Genomic DNA, 19,179 nt, shown 5'->3' with positions numbered 1-19,179 from the left:
TATTAATCATTTACACGTATCCACAGCAGCTATCATAAAGACCCCCCCCCCCCACACCCAACAAACATCTGGTCCACTACAAGGGAATAGAGGGGCGAGAACAGTTCATTGAGCCGGAAAACAAAAAACAAACGAGATCTAGCAAGATATAGACTTGGTTTACCATGTAAGAACATGCTGACATGCACGTTCAGTTAACACTCAAGCATTTGACAACTGCGTCCACAGGAGTGAAAAGATTTAAAAGGCAACAAGATGTTGCTACAAAATGAAGACACCCTTTTTGCTTTGACAAAAAGTAGATCTGAGCCCATCTTGATTTTTTTCCTCTACAATTCCAATGCAAGCCTGATACACACAAGTATAACAAGACAAAAACCCCAAAAACAAAATACAAAAGGATACGCAACACATTTGAGCTAAAATTCACGATTAAATAAACAGGCTGGTCAGCTTTGAAGTTTTTATTTGACAGGACGAGTTGGGATTCTGGAAATACCCCACTCAATTCTCGATGAGACGTTTGGAACCGTTAATGCAGCAGCTTCTGCGAGCCTATGCTGCTTATTATCTGAATTTCTTGAAAAACTACAAAATGGTTCAGGACAACTTCCGCAACATTCAGCAAATTTATGGAAGCAAAACAAACACCCTAAACAGATTTGGGACACAGCCAATGAGTTCAATGTGGAAGCTCTTAAGAGGCCCTGACCTCAATCAAAACCATTGGTACAACGGCAAGTGACACACTCGTCCTCGGATGAAAAACAAGGAAAAAAAAAAAAAGTTAATTGACTTTTCAGCAGAGCCTAAGGTGTTCGAGACGCTCAGTAAGTTTAATTATCCCAATCGATTTGTCCATGTTAAGTGTGTGGTTAGTGTGAGTACATTTTTCAGAGTTTCCATACGACAGCACTGAAATCCAGCTCTTCCAACACTGCAGCGTCAAATGGCCCAGTCGAGTTGTTGACATAATAATGAGCACCAATGTATGTGTCGGCCGTAGATATTAGCTGCGAATTGAATGTGTCCCCACGAGATGTTATACGGGTCACGTTGCATCCCTTCTGTTATGGATTAGTCCACATCCTCCATGTTGCTGTAGGATGATGTTGCACAGTCCCCAGAATGAGCAAAGACAGCAGAGGGCTCCTCAGGGGTTAACGTCGGTGGTCCTTCAGAGTCCAGGTCAGTGCTGAACAGTGATTGACTTGATGCCTGCAAAATAAAATCAGCATTGACAATAAATCAGGCGGTTTGATTTTATCTTCTGTCAATAGTCCTGCTGAGTTCATGCAAAGGACACTGAAGCTACAAAAGATGTTTTTTTTTTAATTTCAAAACATATAAAACTTTACATATAATAGGAAACAACATTTGGAGGAAGGAACTTGAATACATTATTGCAGGTAAAGTAAGTAAGTAACGTAGGCTTTTGCAAATGACAGAGAAGCAACAATCCAAAGAAAAGACAAGGAATGGAAATCACTTATTGCATACACATACTGTACAAGTCTATATTTATATATTTTAATTCAGAGTAAGGCAACAGGTTAGGATGCACTGTAAAATCCCTGAGGCCTTCATATTTAATCAGAATCACGACAGGAGCACAGGAGACAATACAGACAGACTTCAAATGTCCATTTTTACAAATACACATTTTCAAATGCATTCATACAGTATAAACCAACTACGTCGAATTTAACAACATATTATGGGATAAAATATAATTGTGACTGCTTTAAAAACCAAAAGAAACAATCAGGCTAACTTTAATCTTAAAATATCTTGTATTAAGTTTTAGATGAAGAAAATACAACAGAAACACCAATGTAAAAATGGACATATTAAAAAAAAAAAGGAAAAAACTTAAAATAGGTCACTTGAAGACATGTTGAAAAACTGAAATATCTACATGCCAATCATGCAAAAACAGTTTTTTTGACCATAACCCACATTTTGTGATGCAATTCAAATATTAAAACTATAACAGAACATAAATGTAAAGATTTCAACCATCACTTCCGAGGTCAAGAACTAAGCATCTTATGTCTGACAAAAGCCATAAACAAGCTGCCTCCTCTTAAATGGAGAGGAAATTATGTAGTTTAAAAAAAAAAAAAAAATCATTAAAACCCAACATTCAATTGCTGGTTCTACAGTGAAACAATTCAAACACATTCTACCTGAGCTTTGTCATCAAAGGGTTGACTTGTGAACTGTATTATAAACTGTATCGACATTAACAAACTCAAGTACAGTGGACCATCGGAATACTGTTTGAGCTACGACATGTTTGGATTTTGAATTCTGCATCCTCTTTTCAGTATATTTTGTAATCCAACAACTTTTAAATTAAGTACATTTGATAATTTTACCATGGTGAGTTGTCAAAGTACAAAAGGAAGTCATGAAGAAATTCTTAATATTTAAACTTAAAATTTATGCTGATTGTCTTACCTTGGTGACTAGCACTTTTAATACAACGTTCCCATTTTATTTTGTTTTTAATCCTGTCGTTATCATTACTATTTTCCTATGAACCAAATTCCCAACAGGTAGTACGGTTCAGCTTTCAGGTCACCGTAGCACTTCTGATCAGGAAAATCCTGATCAGGTTTACGTTTACAACACAGTTGTGTTAGTGGGATGACATCAGTGTTCTCAGCTAAGCATACAGAGTGACATCATACAATACAATCAGGATGATGTAATTTTACAAAAACAGTGATGGTCCAACGGAATGCACTGAAAGCATATTTTAACAAAACACTTTGAATCCATGTTGTGTTCATTATAATTTTTTTTTGGGGGGGGCAGGTCATTCTATTGAAAAACAGCTACATATTTTCTTTTAGCTATTAACAGGAAGCGGTGCTACCAGCTCCACAAAACCATAGAGGAGCTTGCCATTAAGACTGGCATGCATGCAAAGGGGGACGGAAAAACAGAATCCGTCAGATATTATAGGACTTCTTAATATCGAAATGTATTATGTGGAGCTCTTTGCAGAACCAAGGATTTTGGCATGTTATCACTAACACAAAAAAGCAACCCCCGCCCCCTCCTTCGAAAGAATGGGTGAGATGGAGGGAATCAGGTGATGCAGAGCAGCTTTGTCTTCTTTCACCAATGCCTCGGGTTCTGCATTCTTGTTTGATTTTCTGATCAATCATTCATTCACTTTCTGTACCGCTTATCCTCACTAGGGTCATGGGTGTGCCGGGGCCTATCCAAGCTATTTTCGGGAGAGAGGTAGGATAGATCCAGAACTGGTTGCCAGCCACTCACAGAGCACATACAAATATCCAATCATTCACTCTCACATCCACACCTATGAGCACTTTAGAGCTGCCAATTCACCAGGCACGCATATTTTGGGGACGTGGGAGGAAAGAAGGGTATCTGGAGAAAACCCATGGTATAGCGAGAACATGCAAACTCCACACAGGTGAAGCCACATTTGAACCCAAGTCCTAAGAACTGTGAATCAGACGTGCTAACCAATTGAACACTATCCTGTGTGTTTTCTGATTATAGTTATCAAATTAATATTTTTGATCAAGTTAAGAAGGTCCACTGTCCTATTACAACCAAAGTGCATTACAGGCAAAACACCACACTTGTTTTTAAGTGTTACTCCTCAAGTTACGACTCATGTCCAGTTTGATTTATAAAGAGGGTAAACCAAGTTGATGAGGAGTGCAAACACGGCCGCAAGTGTTCCCAGAACAAAATATCGCACACGCTCATCGTCAGGACAATCTGACATCCTCCCTCTCATGCGATGACGGTGTGCTTCTGCTCTGTCCTCATCTTCCGCATTTCTTGTCCTCTGGGCTTGTCGTCGTTGCAGCCCCAAGAGGAAAGGTCCTTGCGCACCTACTTCAAGACCCTCCTCTTCTTCTTCCAGTTCCCGCCATAATAGAGAGGCCTGCGATTGGCGGAAACTGGTATCAACTTCTGGGAAAAGGTGTGGTCTAACAAACACTGTCTATGATTTGATGTAAAGTACTGAGTTGAATTGCTGTTTACACTAGAGGTGGGCAATTCCTCATGGAGTCAAAGAAATCAATGCTCGATTATTTTTATTTATATTATTGCTTGATTATTTTAAAATTCAGGAAAACTATAGCAATGCAGTAGAGCTAAAGAATTATTGTTGAAACGAATGGAAAAAAAAAAGATGAATATAGGGAACAGAAAGAGTGAAGCCCCATAATCGGAGCTCAGCATCACTTTCTAACATACAGGTACAAGCAAATTCCAACACAATGATCTTCAGCTTGTTGATTCTTTTTGACAAATATGAACTGGTTAGTTCAAAGTACCCTCTTGAGTCCAGTCCAGCAGCAGAAAAATATTTGCTGATGCTGACTTACTCATATGCTAACTTCACCAGAATGGTGAAGCTTGTTTTGTACTTGGTTTGAATCCCATCTTTTTTTTTTTCAAAAATAATCCCCACCAAAATACTCACACCATTTAGTAGGAGTTCTATGGTAGACAGCTAACGGTAAACTGGTTAGCTTTTGTTTAATTACACCACTAGGTTGTTGCTACCCAGTACTGAAACCAATTTTGACTCAAATTGCTTCAAGAGTTAGCACATGAGACAGGTTTAATTCCAAATTTGACTGAAAGATTGATGGTCAAACTACATAATACACCCAAAGCAATTAATGAGACTGTCCCGAGTTTACACCTTCCCAACATATTCTAACCTAAAGTTTCAGTCACTAATGTCGTGCAAGCAGATTAGTTCAACAAGACTGTAAATGTCTAACACATGATTACAAAAGACGCTTATATACCGTTGTCTGTTACTGTCAGCATCACAAGGTCATTGTGCATGAACAATTCAAGTTGCCTAAAACCAACAGCTTAACAAAGGAAAAACATGAGAAGAATGTAGATAAGTGAAAGCAAAGCTGGCATGTAGACCATATACATTGTTGCCATTTGATCATTATACTGAAAAGATGACAATCTATTATGCCCATTGAGGAGTCCAAACCACACGAGTTGCATTCTCCTTAACAACTGACCTAGAATTATTTTATAAAACCTAAAAACAAATATCTGCCTGAGAAAACTAGATGGAAAATATGAAAATGTCATGGTTGTTGTAGGGGATGTCTGATTATGTGCATCCCATATAGCAGAAAAAAAAGCACGCCTTTCAAAAAAAAAAAAAAAAAAATTCCAAAAAGGCTGCAAACTTACACAGGACGTCCCCTTTTTAAATAAAAAAAAAAAATATATATATATATATATATATATATATATTTTGTAATGTGATATAACAACAAGGCTCACAGCAACAGCTAACAAAAGGCCAAGAACAGCTCATTGCAGTGCCCTCACCTGACTGGCAGTAGCTCCCATGACAGGGGGAGAGTCCGCTCCAACGGGTCTGAGAAAGCGGGGTGGCCTCTCCACGGGGGAATTTCGGCGTCGGTAGAAAAGGACGTAGGCATAACGCGTAACCACCTGGCTCTCCTCCACCATCGTGACAGTGCTGTCATCAAATAGACGCCAGCCTGTGTGAGGGACAGACATGAGGTTGGAAACCAGGGAATACACAATCCAGAATTATTTACAGAACAACAAATTCACTCACCAACATCACTGCGCTGGCTGTTTTTGTCACTTGGCAGGCGAGCATAGGCGGTATAGTGGCCACCGATCATCCCCCCATAGTGGTTGATGACTGCATATAAGTCGTAGATAGGGGGGTGTTGCATCTCATCCTTCTGGCCAATACAAAACTTACTCAGATCCAGATTCCTACAAGACAAAGGGTTTTGGAATTGGATAACCACTGCTACAGGTACTACACATATAAACGGCAGATAACTATTATTAGATGGGCATTCACCTGACAGGAAAGTCAACCATGTCATTGATCTTGTCCCTCCAGATGAAACTTCTAAAACTGAAGCGTTTCAGTTGGATGATCAAAATGTTGGGAAGACGCCAAAGCAGCAGTTGTTTAGAGGCCTCACGGTGCTGCTGGCACTTGGGACAGTACCTTTTGGAGAGAAAATTGAACATTATACAGCTTAAAGCTTCTTTATACTCGCATGGGCAACAACCTTGCTGACATCTTTTTTAAAATTGAATTCAAATGAATCTTTTCCTTGTCCATGGTTTAATTGCTTGTAATGTAATTTGATGACAAACCATTTTCTGAACCAAAAACAACTAAAATTCAGCATGTACTCTAGAAACAGGTGCTTATTAAATGACAGAAAAATTGCTTGCCTTAGTGCCTCTAACTACCTCTCTTTTAATTAACAATAATTTAATAGTTTCTTGGCCCAATGTAAAATCCTTTTCCAAAACATGAAATAAAATTAAGATCGAATAATAGTGAAATGTGACAATACAGACCTTAACTAAATATTGGCAGTATAAAGAGCCTTACCATGCCTCTTCTGGTGCCAGCACCTCTGGCTTGGTGAAGAGGTTGAGGCACTGCTCCAGGGTGAAATGGCCTGCCCTTGTTGTCTCACTCAAAGAACTCGGATCCTCCTCATACTCCAGCTCCTTGGAGCTCACCAGGACATACTCCTTCAGGCGCTCGTTGTTTTTCCACACCAGTTCCACAGTTGTATTATCAGGGAGGTCGACCAGTATGTCTTCTGCAGATATTGTTAAAATGAAGGTTGTTATAGTAAATGTGAATTAACAAAAAAAAAAACCTCAAACTAAAATTGGAAAAACATTTTCAACTAAAGCTTTTAAAAAAAAAAAAAAAGTTTACATTTCCAAAACTAATTATAAATTAAGGTCATGCATGAGCTTTCGGCGTTAATTTTAAATATTTATTTTGTTAAATACATTGCTACAGAATGGATACGGAAGGAATGTAGAGGAGTCATTTGGGATTGTTCATTTACTGTATGTGGACTAGAAGTGACGTAATCTGGCAGCGCACGTGCAAAAAGTCAAACTACAGCACCTGTCTCGTGAATGGTTTTACTATACTACACATTGTGATACATCTAATCTCACTTTAGAGGCAGTACACTGCACTGATTACACGTCAAATTCTCTCAGGGATGAGAATGCCAAATGAGCAAAAAGTCTGAAAAGTAGCCGGGGGTCTGGGGGCCGCAGGCCCTCAGAATGGTGCAGCCGCAGCGCCTCGTTGGGGGCCCAGGGGGCAAAGCCCCCTGAAGTTAAGCGATTTTAGCAAATTGTTAGCCCCAAAACCATTAATTTCAACACTGAATTTAACTGTAGTTGTGGAAAAAATGTACCTTGTTTGGTGCTCTACCAGTACAGCAAAAATTGAAATTTCAGTTTCATTTCTTCAATGCTTGAATTGTACTTATTTGAAGCACATTACATAAGAGTTTCACTATTTGCCAAACTTCAGAATGAATTTTCAATCTCTTTCACTGTTTAATATGGATACACCATTATATTTTATTTATGATATGCAGTCAGTTATTCATAGAATTAGTACAGCGTAGAGATGAAGCACAAGTTTTTAGAACAATATGAATAAAAATTACCTTACCACTCACTCGATCTTCATCCTTTTTTACTAACACTTTGCCCATCGTAAAACTTTGAACACACCGTCGCTCAGTTCGCGCTATCTAAGTCCCACGCGCCATTACTTGGCTAACTAACAAGTAACACTGGGATTTCTGAGAACCGAGAACACATGTACATGGCAATGGTGAAACTCGATTAAACACTAACACGATTGGATCGTTATACCGTATAACTGTTGTCCAATCGAGTGATCTGCCGCAAACAAGTTTCAATGTTTATGTCGCAAAATGCAAATATTTACACTACCGAGCAAGTTAGAACAGCATATGATGGTCGCGCTTGTGCTAGCACTAAGCTGAACTTGCAGCTCGGAGCCCACCACCGAGAGGCAGGCGCACGATACCCTACCCCTACCCCTACCGCCCCCCTGAAATTTTCTCAACAGATTTGCGCTTATCTCGAGAATGGTCATTTTGGTCTGAAAAAGTCGGAAATCCGCCAATCGGCGGAAAATTCTCATCCCTGTTCTCTGGACTCTTACACCTGTACTTGTATTTGATTTGAGGATGGTTGTTCATTTTGGAATTTTTTATTTTTTATTTATTCATTTATTTTAAAGTTGTGTTTATTTTGGGTTTTTATTACAAAAACCTAGTGATCTTTTTATCTCACAATTGGCAAATAAATAAAAACTAAAACCATTATCAACATTTTTTAAAACTAAACTGACGCATTTAAAACAAAAACAATTTGGGAAAAAAAGACTCAATTAAATAAAAAACAACTACACTGGAAAATACAGGAACATATGAAGTATAGAATAGAAAATAATGAACAGTAATAGATTTTCTTTCAGTCTATGCAATCTATTGAACTGGAGAAAATTTTGCTCATCTTTAACCTTTAAAGAAAGGCCAACAATACTATTATCCCTAATTTATTTGTTTATCTATTTGGTTTATTTTTAAATAATCCATTTGGTGTCTCTGGGGGACATTAAATCACCCTAAGAGTTCACCAGGTCCAGTGTCCTCTAGAACTGGTCTGGTCTTGTGTTACCAAAAACCAGGTAAACTGAATATGAATATTTCAGAGTAGTTTTATTGTGAAATACAACACATCTGTGTGGACTTTTTTTCTGGTGGAGTCCCGGTGTGATATGATTTACGCTAGAACTGGATGGCTCTTGCAACATCTAAAAATATTTTTAACAAATGTATATTTAAAATCACATATAATTGGAATCATGATTTCAAATAAACTAATTTTTAGATGCAACTTCAGATTCAAATTGACCTTCCTGAGTGCATTACTGGGACTTCCTCGAGAAGAGGACTGGTTGCCCAATAACAGATTTTACAGAGATGTATTTTGAAAGTGGCCCTAGTATGTTGGCAGCGTGTTTCTGTAAACCATATTATGTCCATAGTAGTAGTTGTGGCAACAAGCTTCACAGTCAGATGTTGATGCCTGTGCTTTGACACTGCTGTAATGTGATGCGAGCAGCTGAGATAAATTAGTTGCTTTGTTAAAACTTTATAAGGAAGATAAGAATTAATAATTTATAGACTGTATCTGACTCTTGTCGGACTTAAAATATCCAAAACAGTGCCAAGCTGGCTTTTTAGACAACAATTGTTCTCCTGGAAGCCTGTTGCCCAAGTTATTTTGTCCTGTTTCTCTGCTGACATTATTTATGAAAGACATTATAAGACACGGTGGCAAAACATTAAATCACTACTGTCCATTTTACACAACAGGCTATTTCTATATTAGAAATGAGTAAGTAGGTTTGATGACGGTCAAAATTCATACAATGGGGTGTGATATGTTGACAGGCTGGGGGATGGTCTCATGTCTCTTCCTAAATTCTACCTCCTCCATACACATTGAACACAACCCAGAATAAATCTGAGAAGAAATGAGATGAGCCTCTGTTGTAGTCTCCCACAGAATGCCTTCTGGGAAGCATGATTTTTGTCTAGATTTTTTTTTGTTTTTCGGATGAAAGCACATGTCTAATGGGGTATATAATGACAATGATGTATCGCACAGCCCGCGTTGATCATACAAGTGGTTCCTGTTGCAAGGTAATGTCAATAAAAAGTTGTGCATACAAAGGCCAAAAGAAAATCCACACTATGGTCCTTACCCTTTTCATCCAGTCTCTGCTCCTTGTTGTTAGAATCCAGCAGAATGATATAGAACTGACCCGCGTGCCCTAAACATGCGTCGTTTGGTTGTTGATAGCCTGCTACCATAGCTGGGAAACAGAAAGCAGTTCAAATAAATGAGAAGGCGAGGAAACAAAATAACTGAATGTTACAAACTAAAAACAAAACCACCCATCACCTTCTGGTCGTACTGCCTTCTCACAAGATGTTTCTTTTTCAACATGGGTGTCCAGAGAGCAGCAGGAAGTAGAGGAGACTGACTCTGAAAACCCAGAGTCTGAAGTCTGTGTGGTGGAGAGAGACGTCTGGGGGAAGGGAAGGGAGGAAGCATCACCAGATTCAAAGGCTGAGGTCCAGGTGTGGGGTTTCGAGGGGCCAAGTATTGGAGTGTCAGTCTCGGGTCCACAATCACTAAATGCTACAGTACTGCTTCCACCCATGGCTTCATCTCCTGAGACTGGACCACCTAGAGAACCTGCTGGTGGCGTTGGGAGCACTGGAGATATTTCAGGGGATGTCCTCTCTGACTGGAAAGGAGGCTGGAACACATTGACTGAAAACCTGTATAAGGAGATTAAGGATGGCATGTTAATAGACCAAATATTGGGACAGCTAATGATGACTGGCTTAGTCATAGAGTACAATGGTGTGAAACTCATTTTTGTCTCAAGGCCACACTGCTGTTATGGTTTCTTTCTTCTTTTTTTTTTTTTTAAACTTCCTCTGATAAACTGCATGGCCGTGCAGAATGGTGGTTCTGTATGCTTTTTGTCCTGACAAAAGTTTCTCTCTGTAACAGGGAAGTGCAACAGGATTTTGTGTTCACTTGGGTTATATTTGTCTGACGATCTTAAACAAATCATGCTCTTCAATCAGATAATAGCCAAACCCTAACCCTCAGATTATTACTGTATTTTCCAGACTATAAATCGCATTTTTTTTTTTCATAGTTTGGCCGGGGGGTGCGACTTATTCTCCAGAGCGACTTGTATGTGGAATTATTAACACATCCATCCATTTTTCGAGTCGCTTTTCAGTTATTTTCACACTGACAACCATAAGAGGGCGCTCTAGGCCCATGTATCTGAAGACACGTGAATCTGTCGTGCAACTTCCCGGGAAGTCATTGGATGGCTCGATGAAGTATGGGCTTCCGTGACAACCAAAACTTGTTTAGAGGTGACACCGAGAATGACAATTTCATTGGATTTTAGTTACCGTGTATTTGGAGTGACACGGATGGTTTTGGTAAACTTCTTACTATGTTATTTATGCGATAGTTATCACAATAACTCTTAATATGTTATGTTAACATTCCAGGCATATTCTCAATTGTGTCATGTAACTTAAGCATACAGTTCAGCCTGTTTTTGCCTCTATCCTATTTTTATTTTAAATTGTTCGTCATTTAAATTTTAAATGACGCGTGTTCTTGGTGTTGGGTTTGAAAAGTTGTTGGAAAATGTTTTGGCTTTAAAAGCACAGCAGATGTCAAAAGTAGCTTTAACAGGAAAAAAAAAAAAAAAAAAAAAAAAAAAAACATCAATTGACCCCTCTGTAGAAATTGCGTCATCCGTGTCGCTGACCAATCAGAGGCCAGAGATCTGCATAAACCAAAGCCCGTTTTTGCTCCCGCCATTTTCTCAGACAACATTGCATGGTCCAGTATAGCTTTTGGTAGCGTTTTATCGCGTATTTGGGTTCTTTAACAATAGATATGGTTAAGAGGTGTAGTCACGGACTTTATAATAGTGACGACAGGTATCCTGAAAGGCTAGTTGGTCGAGTTCAATTCGTACCCTTTCCAAAACCGAAGACCCAGTACGAAAAATGCCTTCGATGGATAAAACTTTGTGAAAGACCGCATGATCAACTGAATCCATCAACCGGAACTGATATGTTTGCACGAAGGTAAGGCCTATTTTCAATACATGTCTCATATAAATGAATTACCAGTTCTTCGCTTGCATAACATAGCTACGTGTGAATGATTGACACACTTGATCTGTGTTGAGCGATATTTTGCGATGATCTGACTGCACAAACGTGTCGCTTTGTTGCCGGCTACAGTAAACCGGACTGTGTTAGCATGAAGGTATGCCCTATATTTGATTTTCAATACATGTCTCATATAAATGAATTAGCAGTTCTTCGCTTGCATAATATAGCTACATGTAAATGATTGTCACACTTGATCTGTGTTGAGCGATATTTTGCGATGATCTGACTGCACAAACGTGTCTCTGTTCGGCGGTGAGCTAAGCTAAACCGGACTAGCAGTCCTAAAAGCCTTCGACGTGCACCGAGACACCAAGACTGAAGGAAGGATGTTTGAGGACACTAAAGTAGTGATTGTCGTACTCTGTCGGGACTTAGGTAGGTTCGGCACTAATTCAAGAATAATTATTGAGGGGAGCGCGTGACGTTACACAAAGAAAACGAGAGAAACAACTCGTAAATCAAGCCTCGCCTTCTTTTCCTTCATACGGCGGTTCACAAACGGCTATACAGATACATATACAGATTCTGCACACAAGTGTGATATGTAACACGAAAATAGGAAACTGTCGATGAATTCGTCTTTGGGTTATAATATATTATATTATGTGGCTTCTCGGTCTTCCTCTGACGCTGGAAAGATCTCGCGCTAATATCAATGGTTTCTCCGTCGATATGCGTGTAAATACCATTGAAATACCCCTCGCTGAAATACTTGAAGCCCTGCTGTCTGCTTTTCAACGATATTTCACTGTTAACTAGAGTGAGAAATCAGCCGGTAAATCGGACAGTTTCACTCTATTCTTTTCTTGCTCCGCCGCCCTTTTTGCTAATTGTTTGTCTGACGTAGGCGCACGTGGCGTGACGTCACTTCAGGAGGCGTGGTTAAGTGCCCTGTACGGAGGGGTCAATCTCATCTAGATGCAACTTTCGGAACTTTAAAACACTTTGAGTCTTAGATAATGGCGAACATGGGTGTGAACAGTTACATACACACTAATGCCTCTCTACTTTATGCTTCACCTATTGCAGCTTCAGTGCATCACGTTTCCCCCCCCCCCCCCCCCCTCTCCCAAAAAAGCCAGCTTGGCATTCAGTACGTAATATATTACGGGAAGATGCATTGATACAAGGCTACGCATTTGCTTTGTCACTTTCTGTACTGCAATAAAAATGTTATTGTTTTATTGTTTAACTAGCCACATATACTGTTGTGATTTTTGTCTGAAGTGTAGAAAGTATAAATGCTGCGCGCACGCACGCACGCACGCACGCACACACACACACAGCGCCTCCAGCAGAAATCTCATTGATGAATGGTAACTATACAGTAATAGTGTTTCATAATTTATATTTATGTTCAAAATTTATAATACTGTATATTACATTTATAAGGTTTTATTATTAAAAATTTAACTAAATACCTCTTTTTGTCTCAAAGATGCAAAGTACAAATACTGTTTACATATTTTAAACGTTCTGGTACCCACATAAACATATCCCCCGCTACTTTGCGGTTTTTCACATTTCGCGCGTGGTTATGGTCCTAATTAACCACAAAAAAGGAATTACTGTATCTGTTTAATCCACAAACGTAAATAATACTGTAGTAAAACACGGAAATTCTTGTCTGCAAAAGGACATGATGTCACTGCTCACAGCAAGCATGAGTTTATCACATTCACTTCCACTATACTGTACTCGAAAGTGCCAATATGCATGTTAACTCGGAGGGATGGTAAGTAATTAGTTTTTATCTAACATACCATACTTTCTTGTGTATGATAGGCTCTGGCAAATAAAGTACACCCCCAAAATCAACCACAAAAACGGAGAAAACCCTCTATCGATGTATAATGTGCGACATTAATTTCCTGCTGTCTATATGCTCAAAATTAAGTTTTCAAAGATATTCTGCTTTGTGTCCATGTGGCAGTTTTTTTTTTTTTTTACACTCCATGTCTAATTACACTACTTCAACCTCTGAAAATGTCAGAATGAAATAAATATTTTAGATTTTATATCAATATGGCAATGGAGGCCTTCAATCTTGGGTAAATGGTGAAAATATATATAAATTTTTGACATAAGATACTACATGTCCTATTAGAATTAAAGTACACCCTTTTCAAAACTCCTAGTTTCTGGTAAACAAAAATACAATAAAATATTTTTAGTTTTACTTATACCTATGTATTATGCGCTGTATCGACTTCTGACAATTTTTGGGGGGGAAATGTGGGCATTACACAAGAAATTCCAATATTTATTTTTTTCTAGAAAAAAATGTAACTCTTCCAAATAGCAAATATCTGGGACGTCTGCAAGTACCCATCTTAATAACAAATGCATACAAATGAGTACATTTTGAATCATGAAAAGTGAAGAGTGTGACTTTGTACCTGGAGTATCCATGCAGGAGCTGAGTGAGGCGGCTGTAGGAGAGCCGTGACTCAGGTACACTAACCAGGAATGGCAAACCCACATTTTCAGTGTTTGGTCGACAATGACCTTTGTGACTAGGCCAATGGGTCTTTTGACAGAGTCTGTCAGAAAAAAATAAAGCACAACAAAGACATTAGAAATTTCTATAAAAGATGATCATTTAACACATATGTGACCATATGAAAACATTGCTCACACATTGCAGTAGCCAACACTATAACACCGAGTACAGCGCTTCAGCTTGTCTTCTTCGGAGACTGGAGGTTTCAGGCAGGAGGCACACTTTGAGATTGGGATACTGGGAACCTGTAGTCTCTGTAAAGAAAAAATAGCAAATTGAATCATCATTTGACAAGGCAAACATGTTTCGTAAAAGTTTTATTTGAATACTTTGATACCTGCTGCACTCGGAGTAATACCACTTTCTCCTTGGCCAGATCTTTGGAAAGCACCTCAAAGCAGAATAGCATGTCTGAGGATGACACCGTGTCCAGGCAATGGGAGGGCAACAACATCCGCTGGAAGCAGTTCTTCCCCACCTGAGTAAAAGAAAACAAGCTCAGTCCAGTCTTAAAAAAACTATGGCAACCAATGAAACTTGAAATACAAAATACATCTAACCTCTGCGAGTCTGAGATTCTCAGGCTTGACCCGAACACTTCTGGAAATGGACTCCAGCACTTCTGCAGTGCTGGAGTTCTCCTTGCTCACACTCACTAAAAACTGTCACAAGACACGCATATGAAAAATATTAAAGAAAGGATTTTGTTTGAGACATCTTTACCTTTTGTGATAAGACTATTTTGTAAGCTCACCTTAATGGGTTTTTTATGTGGTTCCTTGGCAAAGTAGAAAACAGAGAGCACCTTTTGTTTTTGTGGCAATGGAACAGGCAAGTATAGGAAGGGGTCGAATGTTATCGATACCTACAGTGAAGAGGGAGGAGATTAGAATTACTGAGGAATGATTGCTACCTTCTATCCAGATGTGAAAAATTTCAATATATTACCTTGGAGCACGTGGGACAGACAAGCTTGGATTTGAACTGGCCTTGGAAGAGGTCCACTATGAATGAATCATTCCTCATCTTGTGCCTCTGCCATGCTTCCTCTGCCACCACCTGAGACAAACAAGACCTAGGTTAATCTTCAGCAATCTTCAGCAAAATAAGCAGTAAGTGCCTGAGCATAAGACTTTCAATGCTTTCCACATCTACATAAACCTTAATTTTATTTAAGGACTTCAGATGATGAGGCAATACATATAGCATTCACTACCAGAGGGAATCCCACCTATTTTCTTAACACTGACCTCATCCAAGCGACCATCAGAGTCCACTGTCTCTGTGTACGGCTTATTCTGAATGCGATTCAAGTCCTCATGGAGGCCATCAAGCAAAAATGCCATGAACTCCTGGGCATCATGTTGAGCGTAGCCTGTAAATTGATTGGCTTTACTGGCCACAATTGCCTGCAAAGTAAAGTTATAGTGAAAGCATGATGACAGGTGGAAGAGGCCATGGATTTGCAAATTTTAAAACCTATAAAAGGCATTCATACCTTGAGCTTTGAGGGCTGGAAAGCATGGTGCGTTCCTTTCCAGAGGGCCCTGAGCAGCACTGCAAAGCCAATGGCTAGCCGGCCACCTGTTCCCAGTGGATTATTGCAGTTGATTTCTGACTCAAATGCTCGGTCTAAAGGAAATTAAAAAAAAAAAAAAAAACACATTGGTTTGGAATAAACAATGTTGTGGCAAAATTTCAGCAGCTAATGTTTGATTGAAAAGTTACATTGCACTGTAACAGAAGGTCTCTTCAATGTGTTTCCAATTAGCAAGAATGTAAAACACACGGGTCCAGTATTTGGATTTTCCCAAAAAGCAGTTGATGCTCACTGTAGCCATTGAGTCACTGTTACAGCTCAAATCCTCATTTACCGTGAAAGTAATCCCTGAGTTCTCTGGTGTTGGACAGGGATTGGATGACGCTGTTCATGAAGCAGGTGTTTCCAAGGTTGACCAATCCAGTGAAACCAGGCAGGCACACCTTCTTCTCCTCCTCTTCCTCAAGGTGGTCATTGCTAGCATGGGCTGCATGGGTCATGGGCTGCACCATACACGTCGGCTTGGGCTGAGATGAGAAACAAAAAAAATATGATCACTTTAATTTTCCATTTCTTCATAGTCATTCTTACAACCAAAAAGCTCCATTTGCCAACTTACTGTCAAAACAGTAGGCTCTGGCTTGGTGATGGCAACATGGTCAGCTACTGTACGAGCAGCCACAGTTTCCAGACTACTATCCTCCACTCGGGCTGGAGCTTTGGGGGCCTTTGGTTTCTCCTCACCGACTCTGGGGGGCTCCTCCTTAGTTGGCATGCTGTGCTGGCTGCTGCCTGGTTGGCTCTTTTCTGTGCAGGTGGGGCTCGAGGGCACAGCCACCTTGGCGCCACCCACTGCACCTTAAACAGAGGAGAATGGACCTTGTGGTTAGAAGAGGAGTGATGGTAACATAACAATATCAACAGGTATAACCAAGCTGACCCATACACTTCAATAATACAACCATTATGTTGTATATGTTTTTACTGTTAAGTCTAAAAGGGCCTGAAACCCTTTTTCTACATCTGTCAACAGCTTTGTTTTGACTACACGTTTCCACATGTTTGGAGGAACTTAGTTTTAAGTTATATGCCAAAAGTTCTCAGAGTCATGAGGAAATAAATGTAATTTACCGATGAACAATGTTCCCTCTAATGTTTTGCATGTCTGAGCAAACACACTAAGCCCATGAGTGCTCCTTTTGACCACTGTGAGCAACATCAGACGTATGCACTATGGTCAATCAGTGTCATCCATTGAAGTTACATGGCTCATTAAAAGGTTCAGATTACATTCCCATCAGAACATTTTTAAGAACAAGTTTGCTAACCTACACTGAAAATGTCAACAAACGAAAAAAAATACATTGCAATACAAATACATAAAGCCTATCAATTAACTATCAATTTGAAATCTCGCTTACAACTTTGTTTAATTTTTTTTTAATCCACAATGATATCCTCGTCTGTTTTTCTTGGTGTAAAACTGAATTATTGCTTGCAGAATATCTTTCGAAAGGCAAGTTCAAAGTTGAAAATAGTTTTAGGGTTAATTTTATGTTGCCTCCTATATATAAAATACAGAATTAGATTTTTGGGCAATGTATCGTCTATGCTTTCATCCTCAATCAGGCTGAGCCAAGGTGGAATTTTAACATTATACACCATTTCATCCTGTACTTTCTACTTTGGCTTCAGACCAGACCTTTTTTACTCAAAAAAAGAAAATCTCCAGTTTCACCACTTTTTCTTCTATTATTCACATACCCTAGAGTTTGTAATTATGAGTACACCCCTTTAAAATAGAGGGGGGTGGTGTCAGGTCAACTAGGAAATAGAGTGTGTGGCCCGGTGTGGCCAAGCAGCAGCTCTTTGTGAGAGGCAGTGTGCTGCTGTTTAAAAAAAAAAAAAAAAAAAAGACATCAGGCAGTAGCACTGGGCTAAATCTGTTTTCCTCTGCGCTGACAGTGTGCGAGAAGTGTGCGCAAATGCGCAGTTTATAGGGAACATTGCCTATGAATAAGCGCTCATTGGTCTCAACCTAGTTTTAGGACAACACAAACTACATAAAGACATGACAGAATGTTACTCCTATCGATATTGGCTATGTTTGCCTGAGACAGTGGACAGCACTGAACCACATGACGAAAAATCTGTAAAGTAGAAGCTTGGTATCAGACCTTGTGTGGCGGGGGCCTCAAGACCCTCCCAACGTTGGCTGTGCCTCTTCTTCAAGGTTATGTCCACACGGGATACCGTGAAGGAGTAGGAGGACTGCTCAGGCTGTATCAAATTCCTGCAACAGGCACAGGGCAGACAAATATGGAGAGGTCAGATTGAGAGACCGGCGGGTCAGCCAGTTTTACTGTAATTTATGTCAAATGTGCATTTTTGTCAACAGTTGATAATGGTTAAAAAAAAAATGGAAAAATATACAAAAAAATATAAGTGAAGAAATTCCTGTGCATTGAATAAACATACAACACTAACTAGAGATCAAAATGGTGTTCTTACAATTTAATGTCATAAATTAAGATTTTAGTCAAAAAACATTTACAGTGCCTTGTGAAAGTGTTCGGCCCCCTTGAACTTTTCAACCTTTCGCCACATTTCACGCTTCAAACAAAAATATAAAATCCTTTTTTTTTTTTTCCAAGAATCAAAAACAAGTGGGACACAAATAAAAAACTGAAAAGTGGGGCGTGCAATATTATTCGGCCCCTTTACTTTCAGTGCAGCCAACTCACACCAGAGGTTCAGTGAGGATCTCTGAATGATCCTATGTTGACTGGTGATGATAAAAAGAATCCACCTGTGCATAATCAAGTCTCCATATAAATGCATCTGCTCTGTGATAGTCTCAGGGTTCTGTTTAAAGTGCAGAGAGCATCATGAAGACCAAGGAATACACCAGGCAGGTCCGAGATACTGTTGTGAAGTTTAAAGCTGGAGTTGGATACAAAAAGATTACCCAAGCTTTAAACATCTCAAGGACCACTGTGCAAGCAATCATATTGAAATGGAAGGAGTATCAGACCACTGCAAATCTACCAAGACTCTGCCGTCCCTCTAAACTTTCACCTTGAACAAGGAGAAGACTGATCAGAGATGCAGCCAAGAGGCCCTTCATCACTCTGGATGAACTATAGCTGAGGTGGGAGAGTCTGTCCATAGGACAACAATCAGTCATACACTGCACAAATCTGGCTTTTATGGAACAGTGGCAAGAAGAAAGCCACTTCTGAAAGATATCCATAAAAAATCTTGTTTAAAGTTTGCCACAAGCCACCTGGGAGACACACCAAACATGTGGAAGAAGGCGCTCCGGTCTTTTTGGCCACAATGAAAAACGTTATGTTTGGCGTAAAAGCAACACAGCTCATCACCCTGAACACACCATCCCCACTGTCAAACGTGGTGGTGGCAGCCTCGTCGTTTGGGTCTGCTTT

At 39.5% G+C, this 19,179-nt stretch overlaps 1 protein-coding gene across 8 annotated transcripts in view; it reads right to left on the bottom strand.

Moving 5' to 3' along the window:
- Positions 1 to 449: 449 nt before the first annotated feature.
- usp19 (ubiquitin specific peptidase 19) overlaps positions 450 to 19,179 on the bottom strand; it is a 39,621-nt gene continuing 20,891 nt past the window's right edge. For 5 of the 8 annotated variants that reach the window (XM_061833231.1, XM_061833194.1, XM_061833203.1 and 2 more), the window contains 18 exons: positions 17,911 to 18,026; positions 16,353 to 16,591; positions 16,068 to 16,260; positions 15,692 to 15,825; positions 15,444 to 15,602; positions 15,142 to 15,252; positions 14,948 to 15,058; positions 14,754 to 14,855; positions 14,531 to 14,671; positions 14,329 to 14,447; positions 14,090 to 14,233; positions 9,868 to 10,250; positions 9,668 to 9,778; positions 6,434 to 6,650; positions 5,885 to 6,037; positions 5,627 to 5,793; positions 5,371 to 5,546; positions 1,313 to 3,937 (listed from right to left, as the gene is read on the bottom strand). In XM_061833231.1, the coding sequence (XP_061689215.1) occupies positions 3,659 to 3,937; positions 5,371 to 5,546; positions 5,627 to 5,793; positions 5,885 to 6,037; positions 6,434 to 6,650; positions 9,668 to 9,778; positions 9,868 to 10,250; positions 14,090 to 14,233; positions 14,329 to 14,447; positions 14,531 to 14,671; positions 14,754 to 14,855; positions 14,948 to 15,058; positions 15,142 to 15,252; positions 15,444 to 15,602; positions 15,692 to 15,825; positions 16,068 to 16,260; positions 16,353 to 16,591; positions 17,911 to 18,026 (3,055 nt within the window). In that variant the 3' untranslated portion in view covers positions 1,313 to 3,658. Of the gene's footprint in view, positions 1,219 to 1,312; positions 3,938 to 5,370; positions 5,547 to 5,626; positions 5,794 to 5,884; positions 6,038 to 6,433; positions 6,651 to 9,667; positions 9,779 to 9,867; positions 10,251 to 14,089; positions 14,234 to 14,328; positions 14,448 to 14,530; positions 14,672 to 14,753; positions 14,856 to 14,947; positions 15,059 to 15,141; positions 15,253 to 15,443; positions 15,603 to 15,691; positions 15,826 to 16,067; positions 16,261 to 16,352; positions 16,592 to 17,910; positions 18,027 to 19,179 lie in introns of those variants that run through there. The other 3 variants (XM_061833247.1, XM_061833238.1, XM_061833222.1) reach the window with 3 other exon arrangements.

The sequence above is a fragment of the Syngnathoides biaculeatus genome, chromosome 2 (genome assembly GCF_019802595.1).
Source record: "Syngnathoides biaculeatus isolate LvHL_M chromosome 2, ASM1980259v1, whole genome shotgun sequence".
NCBI classification, from domain to species: domain Eukaryota; kingdom Metazoa; phylum Chordata; class Actinopteri; order Syngnathiformes; family Syngnathidae; genus Syngnathoides; species Syngnathoides biaculeatus.
This window is presented reverse-complemented; position numbering and strand designations above follow the sequence as displayed.